Here is a 26,922-nt window from a genome sequence, read left to right on the forward strand (position 1 = left end):
AATTAAAAAACATAAATAAAATTACAATAACTTTAATAATAAAATAATCTACAACATTAACATATGATAATAAGCAAACTCAATGAACAGTAAAGGAGGACATTTGGGTAATTTCATCATAACCAGGTATTGCCACGCATCCAAAAGCTGGCTTAAAACCCACAGCCCCTTCCCCATTGCTCAAAAATTTTAATAAAAAAACCTAAATGCTCATTTGGTTCATTTTGACGTACACTTGATATAGATGCTCAAAATGCTTGATAAGATCCAATTTAAGGTTATTGTTGATCGTTTTTTATCATAAAAAATGAAAGATTTGGTATCAGGTATCGAATTTTCTGTACCACTTCGTTATCCACTCTTTAACATTCTTGGTATCAATAATTTCAGTTTAAATGGGTACCGAACTCATCCCTTAGCTTAAGTGTGATCAAACATCAAGACATCGTAGGTATCATACGACCACATGTCACGTTTAGTGGCCGTAACAACTAAAAGTTTGACTAAAGGGTACCAATTGACTAAAGGGTACCAATCTTTCTTGCTGGAATTAAGCATTTTGTTCATTAAGTGTGGCTAAGCTTAACAATGGTCACAAGAATTTACACTAATTGTGACGGTTTGTATGATTAGTCACTAAAAAGTTTGTTTTAACCACAACAAATAAAAAATGTAGCAAAAAAAGGTTATCGTAATCTTAGACTCCATCCATTAAGTATGACTAAAGGGTATCAACAGTCACATAAATTCACTTTAAGTGTGAATGTTTCTATTTTATAGTCATGTGTTTTTACTAGGGGTATGCAAAAAACTGAATTAACCGAACCATAACCGAATTAACCGACAAAACCGAACCGAAAAAACGGAACCAAATAAAAAACTGGTGGGTCGGTTAATGTTTTTTTTGAAAACCGAATGTAATGGGTCAGTTATGGTTATCATGTTTTCCATACCCACCATAACCCAACCGAACCGACATGTAATAAATCTTTGTAGGATTTAGGACTTTTCCCCATTTTTTAATATTTGATGTTTTTGACTAAATATTTTTAGTACTTATTGGTTTCTCATATCATTTTGTGGTTTTTGTTGAATTTTTATTTGAATTTATGGAATGTATTATATCACTTTATTTGAATATTCGATAATAATTAGTATTAGTATTATAGATTATATGTATTTTTAATACTATGTAATATACTAATATATACAAATATGCAATAACAATTTATTCGATGTTAAAAAAGTTAAGCTATTTTTAGCTAAGCTAAATACACGGTTAACCACCCATAACCGACCCGCTATAACCATCTAAACCGAATAACCATAACCACCCTAACCAATCGGTTGTGGGTATAGTTATCCAATAACCGACATCACGGTTATGGTTTTTTATTATAACCGACCCAAACCGACACATGCACACCCTTAGTTTTTACTGTAAGTGTGTAATAAAACTAGTTTTAGGCACACAAAATAATTGGGTATCACTAAGTAGGGCTATTGTCTATCCTTTTTGTCAAACATATATATTTTTCCCATGACACTTACTATCATTCTATCTTGCAATATAAAACAAAGTAACGATAGTGTGACTAATGGTTATGTAAAGACACATGAAATTTGATAATTTTAGTATGACTATTGTATAACCTTTGATCACACATAATTGATTTTTACCATGACGTTTGGTCTAATTCCGTCACACAGAATAAAACTAAGTGAAGTTAGTATTGCTAGTGGCTATGTAAAATCACATTAAATTTTGTAATTTTAAGGTCGTGTTTGTTATGCAGGAATGAGAGGTGGAATGGAATGAATGATTACGAGGGAATGAAGAAAAGAGTGTTTGGTTGGTCATTGGAATGGAATCACCCATTCCAAAAGGCATTCCATTCCCTCAAAATCATTCCTTCCACCCCCCATGTTTTTTTTTCATTCCATCCCCTCTTGCACCATTCATCAACAATACAACAACCCACCACCTTTGCCACAACCCACCACCACCACCACCACCACCCACCACAGACGCCATCGCCGCCACCACCTCACCCCAACAGCCACCGCTGCCACCGCCACTGCCACCCACTCGCCACCGTTATCACCCACAATCGCGACCAACCGCCAACGCCAGTACGCCACTCGATGCCGCCGCCCTCCACCATCGTCGACGCCACCACCACCACCGCCACCACCAACCGCTATCGCCGCCACTAACCGCCACCTTTGCTGCCACCCACCACCAACGTCCACCTTGCCGCCACCACCACTCGTCGTCACGCCGTGCCGCCACTCGCTGCCACCACCACCACCCATCACCGCTGCCGACACCAACCACCGCCACCTATAACCACCCACAATCATTACCACCAGCCACCACCACCACTCCCCGCTGATTTTATTACTCCGTTTTTCTTGCCTACCGAACAATACACAATAATAATTAATTCCATTCACACATGGTAACCAAACAAGACATGGAATGGTAATGATCCATTGCATTCTCTCGTCCATTCCATTACCTCATCCATTCCATTCCTTCGTTCATTCCATTACCCCATACCAAACAGACCCTAAGTGTGGCTATGCCCTAAATTTTGATCACACATAATATTTTTTTGCCCATGACGACGTTTGTTATAATTCTATCACACAAACAAAAAACAAAGTAACGATAGTGTGGCTAATGGTTATCTAAAGTGACATGAATTTTTTATTTTAGGTGTAGCTATTGCCTAATATTTGGTCACGTATAACATTTTTTGCCCATAAAGTTTGCTATCATTTCGTCTCACAAATAAAAAAAACAAAGTAACACTAGCGTGGCTAATGCTTACATAAAGCCACTTGAAACTTTGTAATTTTAAATGTGACTATGATCTAACCTTTGGTCACACATATTTTTTTTGTGGTTCTATGTGGCCGTTTATGTTTAATAGCCATTTTAATTTTTTTTAAATAAAAAAAAAACATTGTTTTGTTGGGTTAAGATGGGAGACTATTAATTATGTAAATTTCTGTTTTTGTTATTTTTTAGAGAATGGTTCTTAAAAAACAAAAATATAGAATCTAACCTTTGGTCATACATATTTTTTTTTAGTTCTATGTGGCCGTTTATGTTTAATTAGCCATTTTAACTTTTTTTTTAAATTAAAAAAAACATTGTTTTGTTGGGTTAAGGTGGGAGACTATTAATTATGTAAATTTCTGTTTTTGTTATTTTTTAGAGAATGGTTCTTAAAAAACAAAAATATAGAAGGAGAAATTTTTCTGAGCCAAAAAGATTTTGTATCTTTGCGTGCATTTAGGGGGAGTTCAAAATTCAAAACTTTCAAAAAGAATTTCATTTTAGAAAATGAGAGTTTATGGAGCTAAAAAAGGACAAATGATAGTACATCAGTTATTGGTTTTTGGTTTTTTAGTTTGACACATGGAAAAAAAATGTGTTGAAAAGTTTGCAGCTTCATCATATGATATGCTATGATATGCCGATAGGCTTAATTGATGACTGAACGACAATAATCCTTGTGACTAACATAATGGTTGATGATTATGTGTGGATTGACATCTGTGTTGATTAGTTAGACTGATTCTCATTTAGCAATAGGTTGAGAGTTACATTTTTGTCAAACACACACTGGCTACCATTGATCAATAAGTCTTAATTTATAAAAATACATATATATGAATACTAGTGTCGAATACCCAACTCCTGGATGACGTTAGATGGATCTTCGTTTTCGTTGCTACAAAAGAACAAACCGTTAGCCTCGTCACGGAGGACCCCGGGAGGGGGATCCGTGACAAAGCTCCGGCGTGAGAATAAGTAAACTTGCCGGAAAATGAGAGGAGCTTCTCCCGATGAGCAGAATCACCGGAAGGTTTCCTTTTTGGTGTGAATCTAATTAATATGTGTGTGTATTGAATGTAAGAGAATGTTGGTCGGATTTAATGAGAGGTGAATAAATGAGAGTATAGTAAATGAGAGGGTTCCGGAAATGATACCTGCCTTTGTTCCTTTATGCCTTCTCTTATATAACAGCCGGCCCCTATCTCATTAGATATTTTCCACATGTGATCTAACGGCTTTTGGAGGCTCTCGGGGGGTGCAGGCACGTGTCTGTCCCACAACGGTAAGATGCTTCCCTTAATTAATGTCCAGCCGGAGAAGTACAGTGTTTCAGACGAGATCCTATTCTTATCGAGCATTTAATGAAGACTGCTGCTTGGTTAGCTGTTTTCCCGCTCGTTACAAAAGGAGAGAAGCCTTAATGGGCAAGATAACTCCATTTTTGTGGGCTTTCACGTAATTGGGCCTTCATAAAGGTAACCCAAGGCGGGTGAAGTGGGCTTTCCCACTGGCCCGTCGTCAACTAGTACTGCGCAAAATATCAAAAAGAGAATATAGGCCAAAAATTGTTAGAAATATAGAAAGGTCAAAAACAAAATAAGTATGAACTTCATTGAGCAAAAAGAGTCCAATGTGGCCATATAGGTGCTTGAAAAAGAGTCTCAGCGCCTAATCTAAAAAGATATACCAATGTTGCATACATATTATACATAACGATTTTTATTTTTTTGAGATATATCCGAGTTTGGAGGTACAATTCGTAGATGGGGCAGTAAGTCCAACTGGTTGTCAAGTCCTAAATGTCTATAAATGTGCTCGTTGGGCGTACCAAAGATCCATTTCTCAAATACTATCCACGCTCATTATGCTCATTATAGTTGTATGTCATGTTTATCATTGCTTATGATCCGTGGTGGGTGGCTAAGTCAAGTTGTGATGACTCGAAATCTCAAAATGCCTTGAGAATGGATAAAGTAATGTCACATAACGTGGGGTCCACATATATGATTCTTAATCGTACTAAACATGATAAATCTCACGAAATATTGATCAGACATAGTCTGTTTGAGTTTAAGTGGACAAACATATTGACAATCATTTTAAATTGTTAATTGGTTATGTTTCAAAATTGAAGTATGTAACATATTGATTAAACTGAGATAATCTCTTTGCACATGATTCTCACAAGTATGTATTAGTTTTTGTGTAAATATGTGTTTTCATTTGGTTAAACGTTTTAAAAAAAATCCAAAAAGATTTGTTTTCACCAGATACTTTGTCACCTCACAACAACTAGACGTGTGCTAAAAGCTTTCTCATCATTGATTACATGATGGCCGATTATCTTTCATGATTCACTTCTCTCTAGCTAGAACCAAGTTTACCAAATCATAGAGAACTTATTTCTCAATTGTGCAGAAGGTACCGAGTTAGGAATTCTCTTTCTACATCTTCTAAAGTACTCAAGGAATAGAGAGATGGAAATTGTTCATGTAATTCATAAGTCATCTTATCTTTGTCAAATGATAGTTGGTTGATGGCTAGATGTAACACCCGTGTTTCGAAGTCAAAGTTAAAGTCAAGATTGAAGTCAAAGGGAGACAAGATTGCTAATTTTGACCTGTCTCTCCTTGCTCAATTCCTGTTTTGACTTCTTTGACTTGTAGATAGTCTGTTTTATGCTTTACGTTAGTTGTATTACGTGGAGTACTTATTACTAATCGAGGTTTAATCGATGTTTATCGCACGTTTTATCGCTTATCGCAATCGCACTCGCAACTCGATTTACGCGTTCTGGTTATTGTACTTATGTGTGTGTGCCTTTTATGTGTTACTTGTGCATGTTTATTTATGTTTATGTTGTGGTGATTAATCGAAACGCAATCGAAACTCAATCGCAATCGAATCGCGGACGCTAAACGCAAGTTATTTAGGATGATTGTATGTTGATATAGTAGTTGGGATTAAAAGTAATTTGAATGAGAAACTCTATCGCATCGCAACGCTCAACACGCAAATCAGAATCACAAAACTCATCGCGCCGGGCACTCGAATCGAGTGGCCAACCGACCGAGTTGCCACCCGATGGAGTTGTCGATCGAGCTGCCACCCGATCGACCAGCCACTTACTCCCCTTTCCATTTATGGAAACCCTATAAATACCCCCATATGTCAACATCAGTTGATGTTGATAGCTCTCTCTCTCCCAACTCGCTCCAGCCGCTATTTCTTCAGATTTCTCGCGATTCTTGTAAGTTTTCCACCTAAATCTCATACTTTCTTGATCTACACGCACTCCTACACCTTTCTATCTTTTGAATCTTAACTTTTTTTTTTTTTGAACGGCCAACAAACTCAATCCCGAGCACTCTCGGGGCACCCACTGGACAAACGGAGTACTCCGAGAGTAACCCGAGTCCACCACCAATTCCGGGGAAAACCCGGTAACCCACCCGCCCGTAGGCACGACAGTGAAATTACCGGTAAAACCCGTTTGACTCAAGGATCCAACCCAGGTTTCCCTGGGTCTCCTATCATTGCCCACCAATGCCTCACTCTGCACCAAGTGGGAGTCGAACTTGCATCTCTCAAGAGAAATGCAAACCCTCCACCACTTGATCTAGAGATCATTGGCTGAATCTTAACTTTTAACCGTGTAATCACTAAGATTTGAGGTGTTCTAGGATGATGTCATCATGGTGTTCATATGAACTTCATGTTTTGGCTTCAATCCACCAAGAACAACTTAGATCTGAACGATTTCCACATAAATAAACAAAGATCTTGCATAGATCTGAACATATTCACGGTGAAAGGATTGAAAGATGGTTTTCCAACTTTCTTTCAACTCTTTTACACTCAATGCACTCCAAACCGATAGAATCGGAGCTTGTTCTGATCTTCTACTTCTTCTTGTTGATGTGTTGGTTCAAGATCTGGATTCTATCCAAGAGATTACAGATTTCGGGTTAAACATGAAACGCCGTCACGAACAGTTAACTGGTCAGACTAGGGTGGATCCTGTCCGATCGGGTCACTAAGTCTTGACGAGGGTTCTGTTGTTTGACACGTTATCATACAGTCTCAAGAAAACTTAAACTACCAAAACAACCAAGGAAGAAGTCGATCAGGTCGTCTGGGACGGATTGCCGTCCGATCGGATTGCCACCCGACCGGACAGCCACCCTGTCGGCTTGCACCTTGGGTCCCACACTCAACTTTTATTTCAAACTTTTGAGTTTGGAACATTGAATGGATTGCCGTCTGATCGAGTTGCCACCCGATCGGATTACCACCCGACCATGTGATGTTCTGACTTCAACACTTAAACAATTTTCAACACGTTCAGTGCATACGGGTTGCCACCCGATCGGATTGCCATCCGATCGAGTGACTGTCCTGCGGTGAACTTGTTCTCAACTTGAGAAGCCTCGCCAATCAGATTGTTGTCCGATCGGACTGCCGTCCGATCGACCGACCTGAAAGGTAGAGATACTTCTCTGTTTTCAAAATGCTACAACGAAAACTTCAAAAGACAAGCCATCATACCCAAACACATCCATCCCAAACGAGATGACAATCCAATCGAGTGGTCACCCGATCGGGCGACCACCCGAATAGATTCTCATCCGATCGACCGGTCACCTGATCAGATTGCCACCCGATTGGATTACCACCCGATCCATTGACACTTTGCATCGTTTTACGCGCCTCTTATCGTTTATGTTATCGTTCTGATCAGGCTAATCTCACTCGAAGCGCTCCCTTCAATCCATCATCGTTGTGAGTATGCTCGAATCCCTTTTTGCTTTACGCATTTTTGGGTGTTACATACGTTGCTTATTCTAAATCACCTCGAACATACTACGCTATACTTTAACGCTAACCGTTACCGCATGTCATACGTGACTTAATGAATGCTTGTTTGTTATGTTTAGACATGGAATGCTGTCTACCTGCCTTAGCAACGATAGTACTATAGTTTGGACTCAGCACCTGTTCACTCAGGGGTTGTTAAGGACAATTTGTTACATGGCTCACAGTGGTGAGTGTGTATTACGAACTGCCTTGGGCAGTCAACCAGCAGTCATTGGTATCGATAGGTTCATGTCGATAACTAACGTGCTTCATTTCACACTGTGTATGTGCTGGTTATGCGTAAACGATTTCAAACTCTATTATATCTATTAAACTTGTATGCTCACCTTTACACTATGTGTATTGACTTTTACTTTAACGTATGTGGTAGGTGCTTAAGATGTTTAGATGCTTGGCTTGCTGTGAAATCGAGGCTAGGAAAGGTCTAGAAACAAATAAATGGATTTTTTGTATTTGAAATCTGAGTTGTCGGAACAGAACAATTTGACCTGATTTTGTTTGTAATAATTATATTACTTTTTATATCATGGTATAGGACGTGATGCTTTAAATAATTGGTAATTATAGTTGTTATGGAAACCTCTGGACAATCTGTTTCGCTCAGTGCCACGCCCCGATGTTTCCACCATCGGTTGGGGTGTGACAGATTGGTATCAGAGCCATAACTATAGGGAATTAGGCAAGACTCGACCTAGTCCGGGTCGATGTCTTAGAAATGACCTAGTCTATAGTTAGGTACCAACAGACCGACTTGTGCGTACCCTTAGGGGTGCTGTACGAGCTTACTTGCCATTTCTCGCTATTCTCGCCTACGGTACACTATCATTGCACTCTAATTTTCAAACAATGAACGAGCGATTAGGTCGAGATTAGGTGTGAAAACCGTAAACTCTCGACAAAATTCCTTGTTCAACCCGCAATTTTGTCTGTAAACAGGAGAATTTGCGTTGAAATAGGAGTGAAATCCATACTTTAATGCATAATTCATCCTTATTTTATCAAACCAGGAACGGAGTTGTTAAGCCAGGGGTGAAACCCAGACCTTGACGACTTGTTCCGGTCTCTATTTTGGTTTTACAAAACTCTCACCAAAGTCTCGACGGACTCCAACGACTTGAAGTCACGATATGACTGGAAGGATGCGTGCCGATCGCCCAAATTCGAGGTGAGGGCACAGTCCTGAAGGCCAAAGTATGTACCAAAAGTCTTTGTGAATAGTCGAACCTCTTTGGTTAGTCGACGTCTAAATAGCCGCAGACAATCTATTCTCGATTTTTATGTGTTTCGATTCTAAACTCGCTACTGCCGACTCTGATATTTCGACATTTTTATGTGGATTTTTATGTGTTTTATGTGATTTTATCTGTTTATGTGTTATGATTTTTGGTGATTTATTTGCTTTTCACTTTTCGCTTTAATTGACGCACACGACTCGCACTGCACATCTATCTCAACACGCCAACAAATCGCTACTTGTGGATGATCGCATGCTATGTAATTCGCTTATGCTAAACTACTCGCTATGTTGTACGCTACTCGCAATCGCTATTCTCGAACGCTCGCGGACTTTGAATGATAGGTTTCTATATTCTGACTGCCTCTTGTGCTTATGTGCCTCTGTGCTTCTGTGTTTCTGTGTTTTACGTGCTTATGTGCTTCTGTGCTTATCTGAATCTGTGATTATGTGCCTATGTGTTTACGTGATCGTGTTCTTGAGCTTTAGTAGTACTAGACATGTGAGGTGAGATTTGATTATATTGTGTTTGAGCCCTATGGCGAAGTCTGTTGCAGACAATGTCATCATCTGGACCCCATCACCCCCGAGTTACTCGTCAAGAACAGAGAGACAAACGCCTTGCTGCTCTCATCGCTAAGCAAGTGGCGAAAGTTGTTCCTCAAAACGTAAGTGAACTATACGAGAATGTGAGCAAATCTTCTGAGGAGTCCAGGACCGAAGCTCCTAAAGCTACTCCTAAAGCTGCTTTTAGCTTCCAACAGTTCAAGGCTTGCGGACCGAAAGAGTTCACTGGCGAAGATGGCCCTATGGTCTTGTTTCAATGATTTGATTCGATCGAGGTCACCCTGCGTCAGAGTAGATGTCCTGACAATCTCCGCACTTTGAATGCTATCGGCGTCTTCCAGTCCCGCGCTTTAGACTGGTGGACGGCCGAGAGGAACAAATGCGGAAATGACGCAGCTTATGGTCTGTCATAGGATGAGTTGAAGAACGTCATGCTAGCAGAGTTTTGCCCTCCCCATGAGCGCCAAAAGCTGGAGGATGAATTCTGGCATCTGAAGTAGAAGGATGGTGACAACGCTGATTTGACTGCTCGCTTCAAGCAGCTTAGTATTATCTGCCCTGACCAAGTCAAGACTGCTGACATGACGATCAAGAAGTATATCCGAGCTCTGCCGGATTGTGTTGCAGATTTTGTGCATGCCTCAAAGCCAGCAACAATCGAGGAAACTTACCTGCTTGCCGTTGAAATCAACGACAAGCGAGTCAAAGCTGGCTACTGGGATAAAGCCACCAAGAACCTGCACCAAGCTACCGCAGCACCAACCGCTGAAACCGTCGCTGCCCCTCAATCATCAAAGTCCTCTCGTCGCAAGAAGAAGAAAAACAACAGCAACTCCAGCAACAAGAACTGTGTTGTCACTACCACTGCTGCCCCGCTTCAAGCCGTACCGGCTCAGCAGCAAACCCAACACCGATCAGCTCCAACACCAGTTACCTATGCACCGCCTGCAAAGCGTGCATACACTGGCCCTCAACCTGCTTGCCCGACATGTACTTATCATCATCCGGTGGGTATCGCCTGCCGATTTTGCGTGCACTGCAATATGTACGGCCACTTCACCGCTAACTGTCGTACAGGTCCTCGACAAGAACCAGCTCAAGCTACTGCTCATCAAGATCTACTTCCTACCCCACAAGGCCAGCAAGCGAGTCAGGCACCCGCGGTCAACGCCAGAGTCTGCTTCGCGTGTGGTGATCCCAACCACTTCGCGAACATGTGCCCGAACAGGGTTGTGAAACAAGAGCCCCAACAGCAGCAGCCACAACAACAACCTCAGCAGCAACAGCAACAAGCCGCCCACGCCAGAACTTTCAACATCAATGCGCGCCAAGCCCAGGCTGACAACAATGTGGTCAATGGTACGTTCCTTGTGAATGGTATTTATGCTTCGTGTTTGTTTGATACTCTAGCCGATAACTGTTTTGTGTCGTTTGAATTCGAGAAGCTCCTTAATCGTAAGCGCTCCCATCTCCCCTCGACGTTCGATGTCGAAGTCGCCACTGGAAGAACCCTCGCTGTCAATTCTGTTCTTCGTGATTGTACTCTTGAGCTCAACAATCACATCTTTCCGATCGACCTTATTCCGATGCAACTCGGAAGTTTTGACATCATAGTAGGCATGGACTTTCTTCATGAAAACCATGCTGAAGTTGTGTGCTTCGATAAGATGATTTGATTCTCGCTCGCGAATGGTGACTTATTATGTGTTTATGGTGAAACTCCCTCGAAAGGTCTTAAGCTCATGTCATGTGTCCAAGCTAGCAAGTATCTCCGCAAGGAATACAGAGCTTTCTTGGCAAACATTGTAGTAGCGGAGGAGGTAAAGAAAGGAAAGACAGGAGTGAAAGACGTTCCTGTGGTTCGTGAATTTCCTAATGTGTTTCCTGATGATCTTCCTGGTCTACCGCCAAGTCGTGATATCGACTTTCATATCGACCTCATTCCTGGAGCCAACCCTATTGCTAGAGCTCCTTATCGACTCGCTTTGTCCGAAATGTGTGAACTCTCAAGTCAGCTCCAGGAATTGGTTGATAAAGGCTTCATTCGCCCGAGCACCTCCCCATGGGGTGCACCAGTCCTCTTCGTCAAAAAGAAGGATGGGTCGTTCAGGATGTGCATCGACTATCGGGAATTGAATAAGTTGGCAATCAAGAATCGCTATCCCCTACCTCGAATTGATGATTTGTTTGACCAGCTACAAGGTGCTACGTGTTTCTTGAAGATCGATCTATGCTCAGGCTATCACCAATTACGCATTCAAGAGGAGGATATACCCAAAACCGTTTTTCGCACTCGATACGGCCATTATGAGTTCGTTGTTATGCCTTTTGGTTTGACCAACGCACCCGCGGTTTTTATGGATCTGATGAATCGCGTTTGTAAACCATTTCTTGACCGTTCGTCATCGTGTTCATCGATGATATCCTGATCTATTCCAAGTCGAAAGCCCAGCATGCGCAACATCTACGTTTGGTTCTCGAGCTACTCCAAGGGAATCGACTCTATGCCAAGTTCTCCAAGTGTGAATTTTGGCTAGAGGAGATTCAATTCCTCGGTCACATTGTCAATAGTTAAGGTATTCATGTCGATCCCGCGAAGATTGAAGCAGTTAAGAATTGGGTTACACCAAAGAACCCGCTGAAGTTCGTTCTTTTCGCGGACTAGCGGGCTATTATTGACGATTTATCGAAGGGTTCTCTAAAATCGTTGTGTCGCTTACCGCTCTCACGCATAAAGACAAGCCTTTAGTTTGGGGAACTGAACAAGAGTCTGCTTTCCAAACTCTCAAGCATATGTTCTGCAATGCTCTCATCCTCACTTTACCTGACGGAATCGACGACTTCATTGTCTATTGTGATGCCTCGAACCTTGGTCTTGGTTGTGTTCTCATGCAACAAGACAAGGTTATCGCTTATGCATCTCGTCAGCTCAAGATCCACGAGAAGAACTATACAACCCACGACCTCGAGCTAGGCGCAGTTGTTTTTGCGTTAAAGATTTGGCGACACTACCTGTATGGTACCAAGTGTACAATCTTCACCGATCATAGGAGCCTACAACATATCTTTGACCAGAAGGAACTTAATATGCGTCAACACCGATGGGTAGAACTTCTCAACGATTACGACTGTGAGATTCATTATCATCCATGCAAAGCAAATGTCGTTGCCGATGCTCTAAGCTGACGAAGCTATTTGCATAGCGCTCGTAATGTTCCAGCCCAGCATCACCTCGAAACCCTTATCCGCGAAGCCCAACATGCTTGTTTTACTGAACGCACTTTGAAGAAGGATAGAAACTACCACGATGGAGCCCATCTTGTGAATAAGTCGAATGGGATATTCCATTATCTGGACCGAATTTGGATCCCTAAGCGGACCGATTTACGATAGATTTTGATGGACGAAGCCCACAAATCCCGATATTCTATTCATCCCGGTGCCGATAAGATGTACCAGGACCTTCGCTACAAGTACTGTTGGCCGGGCATGAAGAGGGATATCGCTCTCTACGTTGGGAAGTGCCTGACTTTCTCGAAAGTCAAGGCTGAACACCAAAGACCCTCTGGCTTACTTGAATAACCCCCGATCCCTGTGTGGAAGTGGGAGAGTATAGCTATGGACTTCATAACGAAACTTTCGCGCACGCCATCAAGTCACGATAGCATCTGGGTTGTCGTTGACCGTTTGACCAAATCTGCCCATTTTCGGCCAATACGAGAAGACTACAAGGTAGAAAGATTATCCCGAATCTACACCGATGAGATCATTTGTCAACATGGGACGCCTCGCGACATCATCTCTGACCGTGATGCTCGGTTTACCTTGCGTCTATGGGAAACGTTTCAAACGGCTCTCGGTACTACGCTCAATCTAAGTACCGCTTTTCATCCCCAAACCGACGGTCAGACTGAGAGAACGATTCGTACCCTTGAAGACATGCTCCGTTCGTGTGTCATAGATTTCAGTGGTAATTGGGACGCGTACTTACCTTTAGTAGAATTCTCGTACAATGACAGTTATCATTCCAGCATTCAAATGGCACCGTTTGAGGCTTTATACGGAAGAAAATATCGATCGCCTATTGTATGGCACGAGATCGGGCACTCGCAATTAACCGGTCTTGAGCTATTGCAAGAAACGACTGACAAATTTCTCCAAATTCGAGACAATCTGCTGAAAGCTCGGAGTCTTCAGAAAATTTACGCCGATAGACGACGCAAGCCCCTTGAATTTGACGTTGGCGACTACGTACTCCTAAAGGTATCACCTTGGAAGGGTGTGGTCAGATTCGGCAAGAAAGGGAAACTAGCGCCTTGGTATGTTGGACCTTTTAAGATTCTGGAAAGGATCGGAAAAGTCGCCTACAGACTCGAACTACCGGAGGAACTTAGCAACGTCCACCCGACTTTCCATGTTTCGAACCTCCGAAAGTGCCTGGCTGAGCATGATTTAATTGTACCTCTAGAAGATCTCCAAGTAAACGAAACACTACACCTCGTGGGGAAGCCTGTCGAGATCATGGATCGCCAAACCAAGCAGCTCAGACGCTCGCGCATTCCCATTGTGAAGGTTCGATGGAAAGGCAAACGAGGCGCAGAGTTCACTTGGGAACTCGAAAGCGACATGAAGGCGAAATACCCGCAGTTGTTTGTTACGGCTTCGGCCTAATTTCGGGATGAAATTCCTTCAACTAGGGGAGGCTGTAACACCCTGTGTTTCGAAAGTCAAAGTCAAGATTGAAGTCAAAGGGAGACAAGATTGCTAATTTTGACCCGTCTCTCCTTGCTCAATTCCTGTTTTGACTTCTTTAACTTGTAGGTAGTCTGTTTTATGCTTTACGTTAGTTGTATTACGTGGAGTACTTATTACTAATCGAGGTTTAATCGATGTTTATCGCACGTTTTATTGCACGTTTTATCGCTTATCGCAATCGCACTCGCAACTCGATTTACGCGTTCTGGTTATTGTACTTATGTGTGTGTGCCTTTATGTGTTACTTGTGCATGTTTATTTATGTTTATGTTGTGGGGATTAATCGAATCGCGGACGCTAAACGCAAGTTATTTAGGATGATTGTATGTTGATATAGTAGTTGGGATTAAAAGTAATTTGAATGAGAAACTCTCTCGCATCGCAACGCTCAACACGCAAATCGGAATCGCAAAACTCATCGCGTCGAGCACTCGGATCGAGTAGCCAACCGACCGAGTTGCCACCCGATCGGGCTGCCACCCGATCGAGTTGCCACTCGATCGAGCTGCCACCCGATCGGGCTGTCACTCGATCGACCAGCCACTTACTCCCCTTTCCATTTATGGAAACCCTATAAATACCCCCATATGTCAACATCACTTGATGTTGACAACTCTCTCTCTCTCCTAACTCGCTCCAGCCGTTATTTCTTCAGATTTCTCACGATTCTTGCAAGTCTTCCACCTAAATCTCGTACTTTCTTGATCTACACGCACTCCTACACCTTTCTATCTTTTGAATCTTAACTTTTAACCGTGAAATCACTAAGATTTGAGGTGTTCTAGGATGATGTCATCATGGTGTTCATATGATCTTCATGTTTTGGCTTCAATCCACCAAGAACAACTTAGATCTAAACGATTTCCACATAAATAAACAAAGATCTTGCATAGATCTGAACATATTCATGGTGAAAAGGATTGAAAGATGGTTTTCCAACTTTCTTTCAACTCTTTTACACTTAATGCACTCAAAACGATAGAATCAGAGCTTGTTCTGATCTTCTACTTCTTCTTGTTGATGTGTTGGTTCAAGATCTGGATTCTATCCAAGAGATTACAGATTTCGGGTTAAACATGAAACACCGTCTCGAACAGTTAACTGGTCGGACTAGGGTGGTTCCTGTCCGATCGGGTCACTAAGTTTTGACGAGGGTTCTGTTGTTTGACACGTTATCATACAGTCATGAGAAAACTCAAACTACCAAAACAACCAAGGAAGAAGACGATCAGGTCGTCTGGGACGGATTGTCGTCCGATCGGATTGCCGTCCGATCGGATTGCCACCCGACCGGACAGCCACCCGATCGGCTTGCACCTTGGGTCCCACACTCAACTTTTATTTCAAACTTTTGAGGTTTGGAACATTAAACGGATTGCCGTCCGATCGAGTTGCCTCCCGTTCGGATTACCACCCGACGATGTGATTTTCTGACTTCAACACTTAAACAATTTTCAACACGTTCAGTGCATACGTGTTGCCACCCGATCGGATTGCCATCCGATCGAGTGACCGTCCTGCGTTGAACTTGTTCTCAACTTGAGAAGCCTCGCCAATCGGATTGCTGTCCGATCTATATAATTATCTCTTGAATGTTAGGTGTGAGAATGATCGGCGAGACCTAGGCGGTTTATCTCTCATCAAGTACACTTTTTCAAATGATTTCGTTTAAACTTTTACAAATTGCCACCTCCATGTCACACGTTAGACTTTCAGATTCACTCAAAATCCTCATTTCCCCACAATGTACAGACTTCCATAAACCATATCAAAATATTATATGTGAGTGAGGGGTCCCACCTTCTCGTCCGCAAATCCATAACTGTGTTTGAAATTTAAACGAGGATGCCACCACAATGTGGGAAATTTTGTTTTTTCTTGTTCAAAACTTCATAACTATATCCGGACTTGGGTTTTGAGTATAATGTGGGAGTTCTCAGTATAACATTTGTTTTTGGATTATTTTTTTAGAGTAAATTACAAGTTTTGTCCTTTATGTTTACTTCAAATTTTAGGCGCTGTCCTTTACCTTTAAAATTGACGGGTTTTGTACTTAATGTTTCAAAATCCTACACGTTATGTCCTTTAGCCCTAACCTAGTTGGATTTTTTTGGTTAAATTAGATTACATAAGGGTATTTTAGTCTTTTTACCCATTTATTTAATATTTTTCTAAAAAATAAAGCAAAATATTTTTAAAATTATATAAATGTAACTTTCTCTCTCTATTACTCTCTCTCTACCACTACCACCTCCCACCACCACCACCATCAACGCCAACCCACCCCCATCATCAACCCACCTCCATCATCGTCATTTGTGAGTGTACCTCAAGTTGTGTTATCCAGAAACATAAATATATACAATCCTACTTGTATTCAACAAGCACATATAAGAAAACAAATTCGGTTCTGTTTATGATAAAAGTATAACCCGTTTGACCCTCAAATCAAAGCCTTATCTATTTTAATCTTATCAGCAGACTGGCTTGTTTCATGTACACATTCCTCTACATATTTTATACAATCAGATCGAGCTAACATTGACCATTCTAGCCCCTGAGAGCAAAATCTGCTTTGTTTGGGACTTTTTGCCCTAAAAACATTCAAAAACTAAGCAAACAAGGTGCTTACTTTACAAAAATCAAATTAACTTCCATATAATTCTAAACCACATCAAAATACATATGCTAATGGTAATTAACTAATTAATTACAACAATAACTGCATCAATTCAAAATAATCGCAGTAAGATTAAACTTATATAAATCCAGTAATTTCAAAATAGAATAACCTGTGTCGATTGCGCTTAGCGGCCTCACGATGCTTCCGCTTCTCCTCCTCCTGTTCATTCTCAAAATACTTACACTCCTGAATGACTCCAGCCTTCATAACTTCCCTACAGAACCGTCCCAACAGCTTCTCCTCAGGCTCGTTATCCTCCACGATTACCTGAACGTTGGACGCCGATCTGAAGTACATCGTGTTGTTGGCGTACGCAAATGACGGACAAACCATCGACATCAAATTACCAGAGCACGAAGTTGAAGATGCTGAGGAAGAAGAAGAGGGTGAATGACAAGAATAGCCTGAATGAATAAAAGTTATTTACAAAATAACCCCTGAAAAGGTTAAATGACAAGAATACCCTCATGTGCAAGGCACATGATCATAATTAACCAAAAAATCTAACTAAGTTAGGGCTAAAGGACGTAACGTGCAGGATTTTGAAACATTAAGTACAAAACCCGTCAATTTTAAAGGTAAAGGACAGCGCCTGCAATTTGGTGTAAACATAAAGGACAAAACTTGTAATTTACTCTTTTTTTATATCTTGGGTTTTTTGAGGATATACACCTATATTTGCGTTACATTAGAGAAAAAAACTTGTAGTCCTTTTGTACAACATCTGTATTTGAATTTTTTTTCTTTTTTTTTAATCAAAAACCACAAAAATCTCTTCTAGTGGATAGGTATGAGCTCTCACAATAATCAATCAATAGAATTAACTAACTATTACAATAACAAGGCATCCTCTATATGTAGTCAAAGATAGGAGCAAGTCAACATCTAACAAACTATAAGTCTATAACTAACACCAACAATCTATACATACTCATACACACTAATATTAATCTTTTGATCATATAACATATTAGAGGTTAATACGTTATTTTGGCACTGTTAGGGTTTATCATGAATAAACTACCATTGATTCGGATTTCAGCAACGCTTCATAGTTTCACTTTATCAGAATTTAGCAACGTTTATATAGCGTCGCGAAGTTAACAAAACTCATGATTTAGTTGTAGATATCACTAACGTAATACCTAAGACTAAACATAAAACTTATAGGTAATATTAGATATTATAATCATTCATGATTTTAGTCAAATATAACAGTTGATACTTTTAAATAGTATAGAAATAAAAAACATATTGTATTTCTACTATTCAAACACGAAATGTATCAATGTTATAGCACTAATTCTAATTTCAGTGTAGAGATACAGACAAATACTACTAATTAATATTCACAAATACTATAAAAAATAGGGTTATTAGATTTTAATAATACAAAGTTTCAGTAGTTGACCGTTCGTCGATAATAATCTCAACTTCAAAAATTCTCTCTGACAATCCTAATTTGAAAGATTTTAGCCCCCATAGATCCTTTTCTAATTGGGTTATAACCCAATTAGCTTTTTGCTGACGTGGCTTATGTGACGTGGCAGATGACTTGACTGCTTATGTGGGACCATCACTATTTCCACCTCTACCTCCACCTCCACCACCATCCCCACCATTAGCCACCACCACCACCACTACCAACCCCACAACCACCCACCACCAACCATCAGCACAACCTTATCGACCACCTTCAACTCTATCACCACACCAACTCAACCCCACTCATAATCCCATTTCATGATTGTACAAGCTTGTTTCTCTCTCCTCCTATACATACACATATTTATATGTATATATAATCTAGACATATAGTGCTTTGTACTGTCTCTGTAAATTGCCTAGTGATAGAATTAAGGCCTAAACAGCAACGCCAAAAAAACGGCGGTGAAAAAACTAAAAATCAATTCGAATCACTCTCATTTGTCTCTCTGCAACAATTTCTAGAGAGAGAGAGAGAGAATGGTTTCTAGAGAGAGAAAGTTTGTAGAGGTCACCAGAGAAGAAGACCGGACCTTCGCCAGAGTTCCAGAGGTCACCGGACATTTGAAACCTTTCGTTTTATCATCAATCAGCATTCGTACAATGTCCATTCATCTTCTAAGGTCATCTTCACGAACGTTCGATCATCCTCTCCGGCGACCTATGTGTTGAGTAACAGTCTCTAGTGCTTGCTTGCTAGCTTGTGGTAGGTAGCAGCCTCCGGTGTCGCAACCCCCGACCCCTACCCCGGGAGCGGGGGCCGCGAGCGCAGATATAGAGGTATCGGTGTTTTATTAATTTGGCAGCAGAAATTTACATCAGGACCGTAGTTAGGAAATAGTTAATCAGAGTAAAACACCACATTTTTTATAATAATAATAAATACATGGGAAAAACCCAAGTTTCCATTATAACATGTTTATAGGGATAAACCCTAATTTATTGAAATAAAACTTCTTCTTTATTTAGGTAACTTTTATAGCCACTTTTCCAAGCCTTCGGTGCTCTCCAGCTAGCTTCTATTTGGCTTTCACATTTTGTTACCTGAAACGCGTTTTAAAAAGTTTTATCAGCAAGAAATACTGGCAAGTGAATCCCAGTTTAATCAAAACGAGTTTTATCATTTTACAGTATTGAGGGCATCCGCTATTACATTTGTTTACATCTATCAAATTACCACCCACGGTACTGTCAATCCTGACTTGTGGTCATGCTACTACTCACAGTGTAGTAACAAGTTATGTATACAAAACCCCAACATATCGAGTAATTGTAGAATCACAAATACTCAATCACTGTTAAACATAATTTAAAACAATTGAGGTTTTGTAAAAACAATTTGAAAAAAGGGGAGTTACTCACATTGCCCTTTTAGATAATTCCTGGTGACTTCCTAATTATAGTCTATTAAATTAAACAATGCACACGTGTTAGTAAGATAACCCAATTTACATTAGCTATACCCTCCCCCCGAGACAGAACTCCAACGACTGAGTCAGGCAGAGCCTTGACATGCGTTACGGAGCTCTAGATCAATCGGGCAGAGTAACTAATACGTACCCGGGGGTTATAATACTTACAACGAGGCAGAGCTTCGCTAATTAATGGGTATTATGCTCGGATATTATTACTACTATTCAGAAATTGGTAGAGAAGTTTTAGTTTTGAACGATTTCAACTGAAGCTTGATCGTCCAATTTATAGGTTGGAAACAGGGGCGGCTAGCGCCCCGCGAGAGCTTAAGGGCAAGGCTTCGCGGCCTGCGAGGGCTTATAGAGTAGGCCCTAGCCTTGCTGACTCAATGACTAGCCTCAACACGCATTCGGACACGTGGCAGACCAGGGTCCGGCCTAGTGTCACTCTGTCGCGCCCCACGACGGCCTAGCTTGAGCCGGTCGCGCCCCGCGACGACCTATTATTTTTGTTTTGTTTGATTTTTAATAAAATAAAGGTATTTCGGGGTCGTTTTTCGTATATGAGGTGTATTTTAGGACATATAAGGGTGTTTTAAGGATTTTAGGAGGGTTGTTATATCCGGCTAACGTTCGGTCATCTTCTCAAGTCATCTTCGCACACACACAGATGGAGACTGTGATGGTGGAAATGGCAGTGGTGTTGGAGATGGTAGTGGTGGTGGTGGAGATGACGGCGGTGTTGGTAGAGACGATAGTGGTGGTGGGCGGTGGTGATGGTGAGGTGGTGGTGAGGTAGTGACGGGAGTGCCAAATCATTGTCCACGTCAGCAGTGGCGGACCTAGAAATTTTTTTCATGGGGGTGCGGAATTTTTTTAAAGATTTTAGGCCCCTAGGTATATGAAAAAAAAATTTGGTTCATATCGAGCCGTATCAGGTTAGTTCGGGTCGGGTGATGTAAAACAAAATAACACCAAGCTAAAATTTATATAATCATCAAAAACACGTCAAATGTCGTTATAAACATATTTAAAATGTCGCTCTACGGGTTTGTTTTTAAATCTGTCCAAACATCATCTAGAGCTACTTTTCTAAGCAAAACTTTCTCTATATAACACATACAACTAATGTTTAACACTAAACACTTAAACAATTGTAACACCCCTAAAATATTAAATAATATACGCGTGTATACATGTATAATTATTAATATCGAAAATAAAGTAGTGAAATTAAAACTAGGAATGACTAACCTAGATAAAATTTTGTTATAAAAAAATAAAAATAAAATAAGAATCAAAGGGTTCTAATCATTTTATATATCTTGAAAAACTAGAGGGACCAAATATGACAACTATTGAAAGTTATGTTTAAAAATCTAACATAAACATCAAAACACCTTATGTGTGTGTGTGCCCCTGTAGTTCGACCAAACCCCAGGAGACAGAGAACTCCATCTATTGAACACTAAACCACCAAATTCTATCAATTCAAAGAAGGAAAATCGATTAGAAATCAAATTCAAGTTAAATTAGTGATCACTATACTTAGGAGATCACAAGGTATGTTTAATTTTGATTAGGTTTTGATTCTTCTTGAATTGTCATAACTGAAATTATTGAAGGATTAAATGATGTTATGGTAATTTATGATGATTAATGTCACACCCCAACCGATGGCGGAATCATCGGGGCGCGGCACTGAGCGAAACAGATTGTCCAGAAGTTTCCACAACAACTTTAATATAAATTCAGTTTAAATGACACGTCCCATACCGTGTCCCAAATAAATAACAAGTTATCACAGAAAGCAACAAGACAAGTAATTCCGTTCCGACAACCCAGATTTAATTATTACAGACAAGTGTTTATTGTTTCTAGACTCCCTAGCCTTGATTTCATCACCATGCACCTAAGCATCCTAGCAAATTAAGCACCTGTCACATACGTTAAAATAAAGTCAATACATATAATGTAAAGGTGAGCATACAAGTTTGATAATAGCATATAGAGTTCGAATAGTTTACGTATAACCAGCACGTACACAGATAGCAATGATGCATGTAAATTATCGACATGGACCTATCAATACCAGTGACTGCGGGTCGACTGTCCGAGACAGTTCGCAATACATGATCACCACCGTAATTCATTCAAGTAGATTGTCCTTAACAACCCCCGTGCGAACGGGCGCTGAGTCCAAACTATAGTACTACGTTGCTAAGGCAGGTAGACAGCTTTCCACGTGTAAACATAATAACAAGCATACATTTAATCACGTAATACATGCAATCGGCTAGTGTTCAAATAGTTTGATTGGTGTGCTTGATTGTGATTTTGATAAGTAACGTATGTAACACCCAAAAGTGCTAAAGCAAAAAGGGTTCGAGTATACTCACAGTGATTGATTATGGATTGAAGGGAGCGCTGAGAGTAAGATTAGCCTGAATAGTTTGATAGCACAACAATGAGTAACGTGGAAAGTAAACAAGTGTGAATGGACCGAATAGGCTGGTCGATCGAACGGCAGGTTCGATCGGACGGCCTATTCGATCGGCTGGTATATCCGATTGGACAGTCCTGTTTGATTGGCCGGTTGGCTCGATCGGCTGGACCATTCGAGTGGATTGTTTCTTCCTCTGGTGTGTTTGTGTTTGAGGATTTGAACTTTTGAAGTTTTCGTTGCAGCATTTGAGAACACTGAAGTGTTCCTACCTTTCAAGTCGATCGATCGATCGGCTAGCTCACTCGATCGGCTAGGAATTTCAGAAGTGGTCCTCCACTGAATGTCACTCGATCGAACAGTCTGTTCGATCGGCTGGCATTCCCTACTACGAACGAGTTGTGAAAACGATTAAGTGTTGAAGCATAGTATCTCATGATCCGAACAGTAATGTTCACTAATCGAGTGCCATGTTCGATCGAACACTACTTCATCAATACTATACCTCATAAGATTTTGAAAGTGTGGGACCATGTGCTAGCCGATCGGCTGGCCCGGTCGATCGGCTGGCATGTCCGATCGGCTGGGCTGTTCGAACAGCCTAGCCGTTCGGCCAGCATTTCTGACCTGGTCGGCCTTTCGTCTAACACTTGGCTGTTTGTTTATTTGTCATTCTTTCAAGGTATCTTGACAACGTGTTGAACTATGATAACCTTCGTTCCTACCTGTTCCCTTGGCTCGAACAGGAATCACCCAAGTCCGGCGGGTGAACGGTTCGGAATGTCGGTTTAGAGTTTAACCCGAAATCGGTGAACCTTGTTCATAGAACCCAAATCTTGAACCTTGTAACTATTTGAATGATTAGTTAGCCGGTTTAAGCTCCGTTTCTATTGATTGAAGGCATTGAGTGTAAAAGAGTTGAAAGAAAGTTGGAGATTCCTTCTTTCAATCCTTCACACCATGGAAATGTTTAGATCTATGATAGATCTTAACTTGTTTATGTGGAAATCGGTTAGATCTAAGCTATTCATGGTTGAATGATGCCAAAGTTTGATGTTCTTCAAGAACACCATGATGACATCACCCAAGAACACTTAGATCTTGGTGATTTCACGGTTAGAATTCAAGTTTTGACTGATAGGAAGGTGTAGAATCAAGTAATGATAAAAAACGTACAAGAATTAGAGTGAAAACTTACCGGGATTGAGAGAAATCTGAGAAAAGGTGAAGAAGATAGCTGGTTCGGTCAGAGCTTTCCAAAAATGGAAAGTATGACAATGATAGCCCTATTTATAGGCTTCCAAAAGGGGAAAGTGGCAGCCGATCGGCTGGGAGCTCCGATCGAGTGGGCTGCTCGATCGGCTGGCAAGATGCTAGCCGATCGACTGGCCTGTTCGATCAGGATGCTTCCTGTTCGATCCGCCACGCACTTCGAGTATTTTGCGACGATTTTCGACGTTTCGATTTTGATGGACGATGATACGAATACGATAGAGTTCCTAGTCAAATTACTTTTAATCCCAACTACTATATCTAACATACAATCTCCTATAAGTCACCTTTCGATGTCGGTTTCGATTGAGTTCGATTTCTTTTCGAGTTTTGATTCGATTTTCGATTGATTTGCTTGAATACCACACCAAACATAAAGTAAACACGCACAAGTAACACAAAAGGCACACACACACGTATAACAATACCACAATTCGCATAATTCGAGTCTCGAGTTCGATTGATTGTTAGATCGGTTTGATTGCTGATTAGGTTAACTTTATCGCATTGTTACTTCCTATCATTCACAGTCGTAGATCGGTTTGCATTAAAACACATTCGATTACCTCGATTCTTGCTGATTACAACACTTACTCCACATAATACAACTAAAATATAAAATCGACTATCTACAGTCAAAGAAAGTCAAAGTTGACTTGGACTTGACCTTGACTTTGACATTCGAAAACACGGGGTGTTACAGCCTCCCCTTGTTTAGGGAATTTCGTCCCGAAATTAGGCTCGAAGGCTACACAACACCGTGATTTACCAATTTGATGCTTCAGATCTATTTATTTAAACAATTGCGGGTACTTGGCCTTCATGTCGCTTTCGAGTTCACAAGTGAACTCCGCGCCTCGTTTGCCTTCCCATCGGACCTTCACGATAGGGATGCGAGAGCGCCTGAGTTGCTTGGTTTGGCGATCCATGATTTCGACAGGCTTTTCCACGAAGTGTAACATTTCGTTGACCTGACGATCATCGAGTGGTACGATTAGATCATGATCAGCAAGGCATTTTCGGAGGTTAGAGACGTGGAAAGTCGAGTGGACGTTACTAAGTTCCTCCGGTAATTCGAGTCTGTAGGCGACTTTTCCGATTCTTTCCAGAATCCTAAAAGGTCCAACATATCGAGGCGCGAGTTTCCCTTTCTTGCCGAATCGTACTACACCCTTCCAAGGTGATACCTTTAGGAGTACGTAGTCACCAACTTCGAATTCAAGGGGCTTGCGTCTTTTATCGGCGTAACTTTTCTGTCTGTTCCGAGCTTTCACCAAGTTGTCTCTAATCTGGTGGATTTTGTCAGTCGTTTCTTGTAGAATCTCGGGACCGGTTAATTGTGAGTAACCGATCTCGTGCCACACAATAGGCGATCGACATCTTCTACCATACAAAGCCTCGAAAGGTGCCATTTGAATGCTGGCATGATAGCTGTTATTGTACGAGAATTCGACCAATGGCAGGTGTTTGTTCCAACTACCGCCAAAATCTATGACACACGCTCGGAGCATGTCTTCAAGAGTACGGATCGTTCTTTCAGTCTGTTTGTCGGTTTGAGGGTGGAATGCAGTACTCAGATTAAGCGACGTACCAAGGGCCGCTTGAAATGTTTCCCACAATCGCGAAGTGAACCGAGCGTCACGATCTGAAATGATGTCACGAGGCGTACCATGATTATGAATGATCTCGTCGGTGTAGATTTGGGCTAGTCGTTCCACCTTGTAGTCTTCTCGTATCGGCAAAAAGTGGGCTGATTTCGTTAGACGATCGACTATAACCCAAATACTGTCGTGACCTGATGGCGTGGGTGGGAGTTTTGTTATGAAATCCATAACTATGCTCTCCCACTTCCATATAGGTATCGGCGATTGTTCGAGTAAGCCGGAAGGTCTTTGATGTTCAGCCTTTACTCTTGCACAAGTTAAACAGCTTCCAACGTATAGAGCGATATCTCGTTTCATACCCGGCCACCAGTACTTATAACGAAGATCCTGGTACATCTTATCCGCACCGGGATGAATAGAATATCGGGACTTGTGGGCTTCGTTCATGATAATCTTTCGCAAATCGGTCCGCTTGGGGATCCAAATTCGGTCCAGATAATAGAATATCCCATCTGATTTGCTTACTAACTGAGCTCCATCGTGATAGATCCTCTCTTTCTTCAATGTACGCTCGTTAAAGCAAGCATGTTGGGCTTCACGAATAAGGGTTTCGAGATTGTGCTGGGCTTGGATGTTTCGGGTACTGAGCACGTAACTCTTTTTGATGAGCGCGTCAGTAACCACATTCGCCTTGCCTGGGTGATAACGAATCTCACAGTCGTAATCATTGAGAAGTTCTACCCATCAGCGTTGACGCATATTAAGCTCTCTCTGATTAAAGATGTGTTGTAAACTCCTATGATCAGTGTAGATCGTACACTTAGTGCCATACAGGTAGTGTCGCCAAATCTTCAATGCAAAGACAACCGCGCCTAGCTCGAGGTCATGGGTTGTATAGTTCTTCTCGTGGATCTTGAGCTGACGAGATGCGTAGGCTATAACCTTGTCTCGCTGCATGAGAACACAGCCGAGGCCAAGGTTAGAAGCATCACAGTAGACAATGAAGTTGTCGCTTCCGTCGGGCAGTGTAAGAATCGGTGCGTTGCACAGCATATGCTTGAGGGTTTGAAAGGCAGTCTCTTGTGTGTTTCCCCACACAAAAGGCTTGTCCTTATGCGTAAGAGCAGTACGCGGCACAGCGATCTTAGAGAATCCTTCAATGAACCGTCGGTAATAGCCCGCTAGTCCGAGAAAAGAACGGACTTCTGACGGGTTCTTAGGCGTAATCCAGCTTTTGACAGCTTCAATCTTCACAGGATCGACATGGATACCCTGACTATTCACTATGTGACCCAGAAACTGAACCTCCTGATGTGTGTAAAATGCAACATATAAATCACATCAATTAAGGCATAAAACTAACCCTTTTTAAGTACTAATGTTGGAAAAAGAGTGTTTTAGTCTTTCTTTTGTATTTTCAGGATGAAATGAGCTCAAAATCACAAAAGAAGCAAAAAGACAACTAATTCTAGCATAAATACAAGAAAAGGAATAAAAGTAGACTGCCCGGACCCTCAACGGCAACCCCCAAGGCAAAGAAGAGAAAACAGAAGACTGAACACGCCCCGTGTCCAGCGAACACGGGGCCGTGCCCAAGAAGCAGCAGAAAAGGCAAACTAGTAGAAGCTTCCATTGCCCACCACGGGGCCGTGTCCAGCGGGCACGGGGGCGTGGTGAAAGTACAGCAGGCGCATTAATTGTAATTGCGAATTACAATTAATGAAGAGAGAGAGTGTCA

At 41.3% G+C, this 26,922-nt stretch overlaps 1 protein-coding gene across 1 annotated transcript; it reads right to left on the reverse strand.

Moving 5' to 3' along the window:
* Positions 1-16,991: 16,991 nt before the first annotated feature.
* LOC110892472 (30S ribosomal protein S21, chloroplastic-like) lies at positions 16,992-20,684 on the reverse strand. The gene is made up of 3 exons (XM_022139633.1): positions 20,534-20,684; positions 17,078-17,372; positions 16,992-17,007 (listed from the first exon to the last, which is right to left on the reverse strand). Exons 1-3 carry the CDS (start codon positions 20,682-20,684, stop codon positions 16,992-16,994), a joined length of 462 nt encoding a protein of 153 aa, XP_021995325.1.
* Positions 20,685-26,922: the final 6,238 nt, after the last annotated feature.

This window comes from Helianthus annuus, chromosome 12 (assembly GCF_002127325.2).
Source record: "Helianthus annuus cultivar XRQ/B chromosome 12, HanXRQr2.0-SUNRISE, whole genome shotgun sequence".
Taxonomy (NCBI): domain Eukaryota; kingdom Viridiplantae; phylum Streptophyta; class Magnoliopsida; order Asterales; family Asteraceae; genus Helianthus; species Helianthus annuus.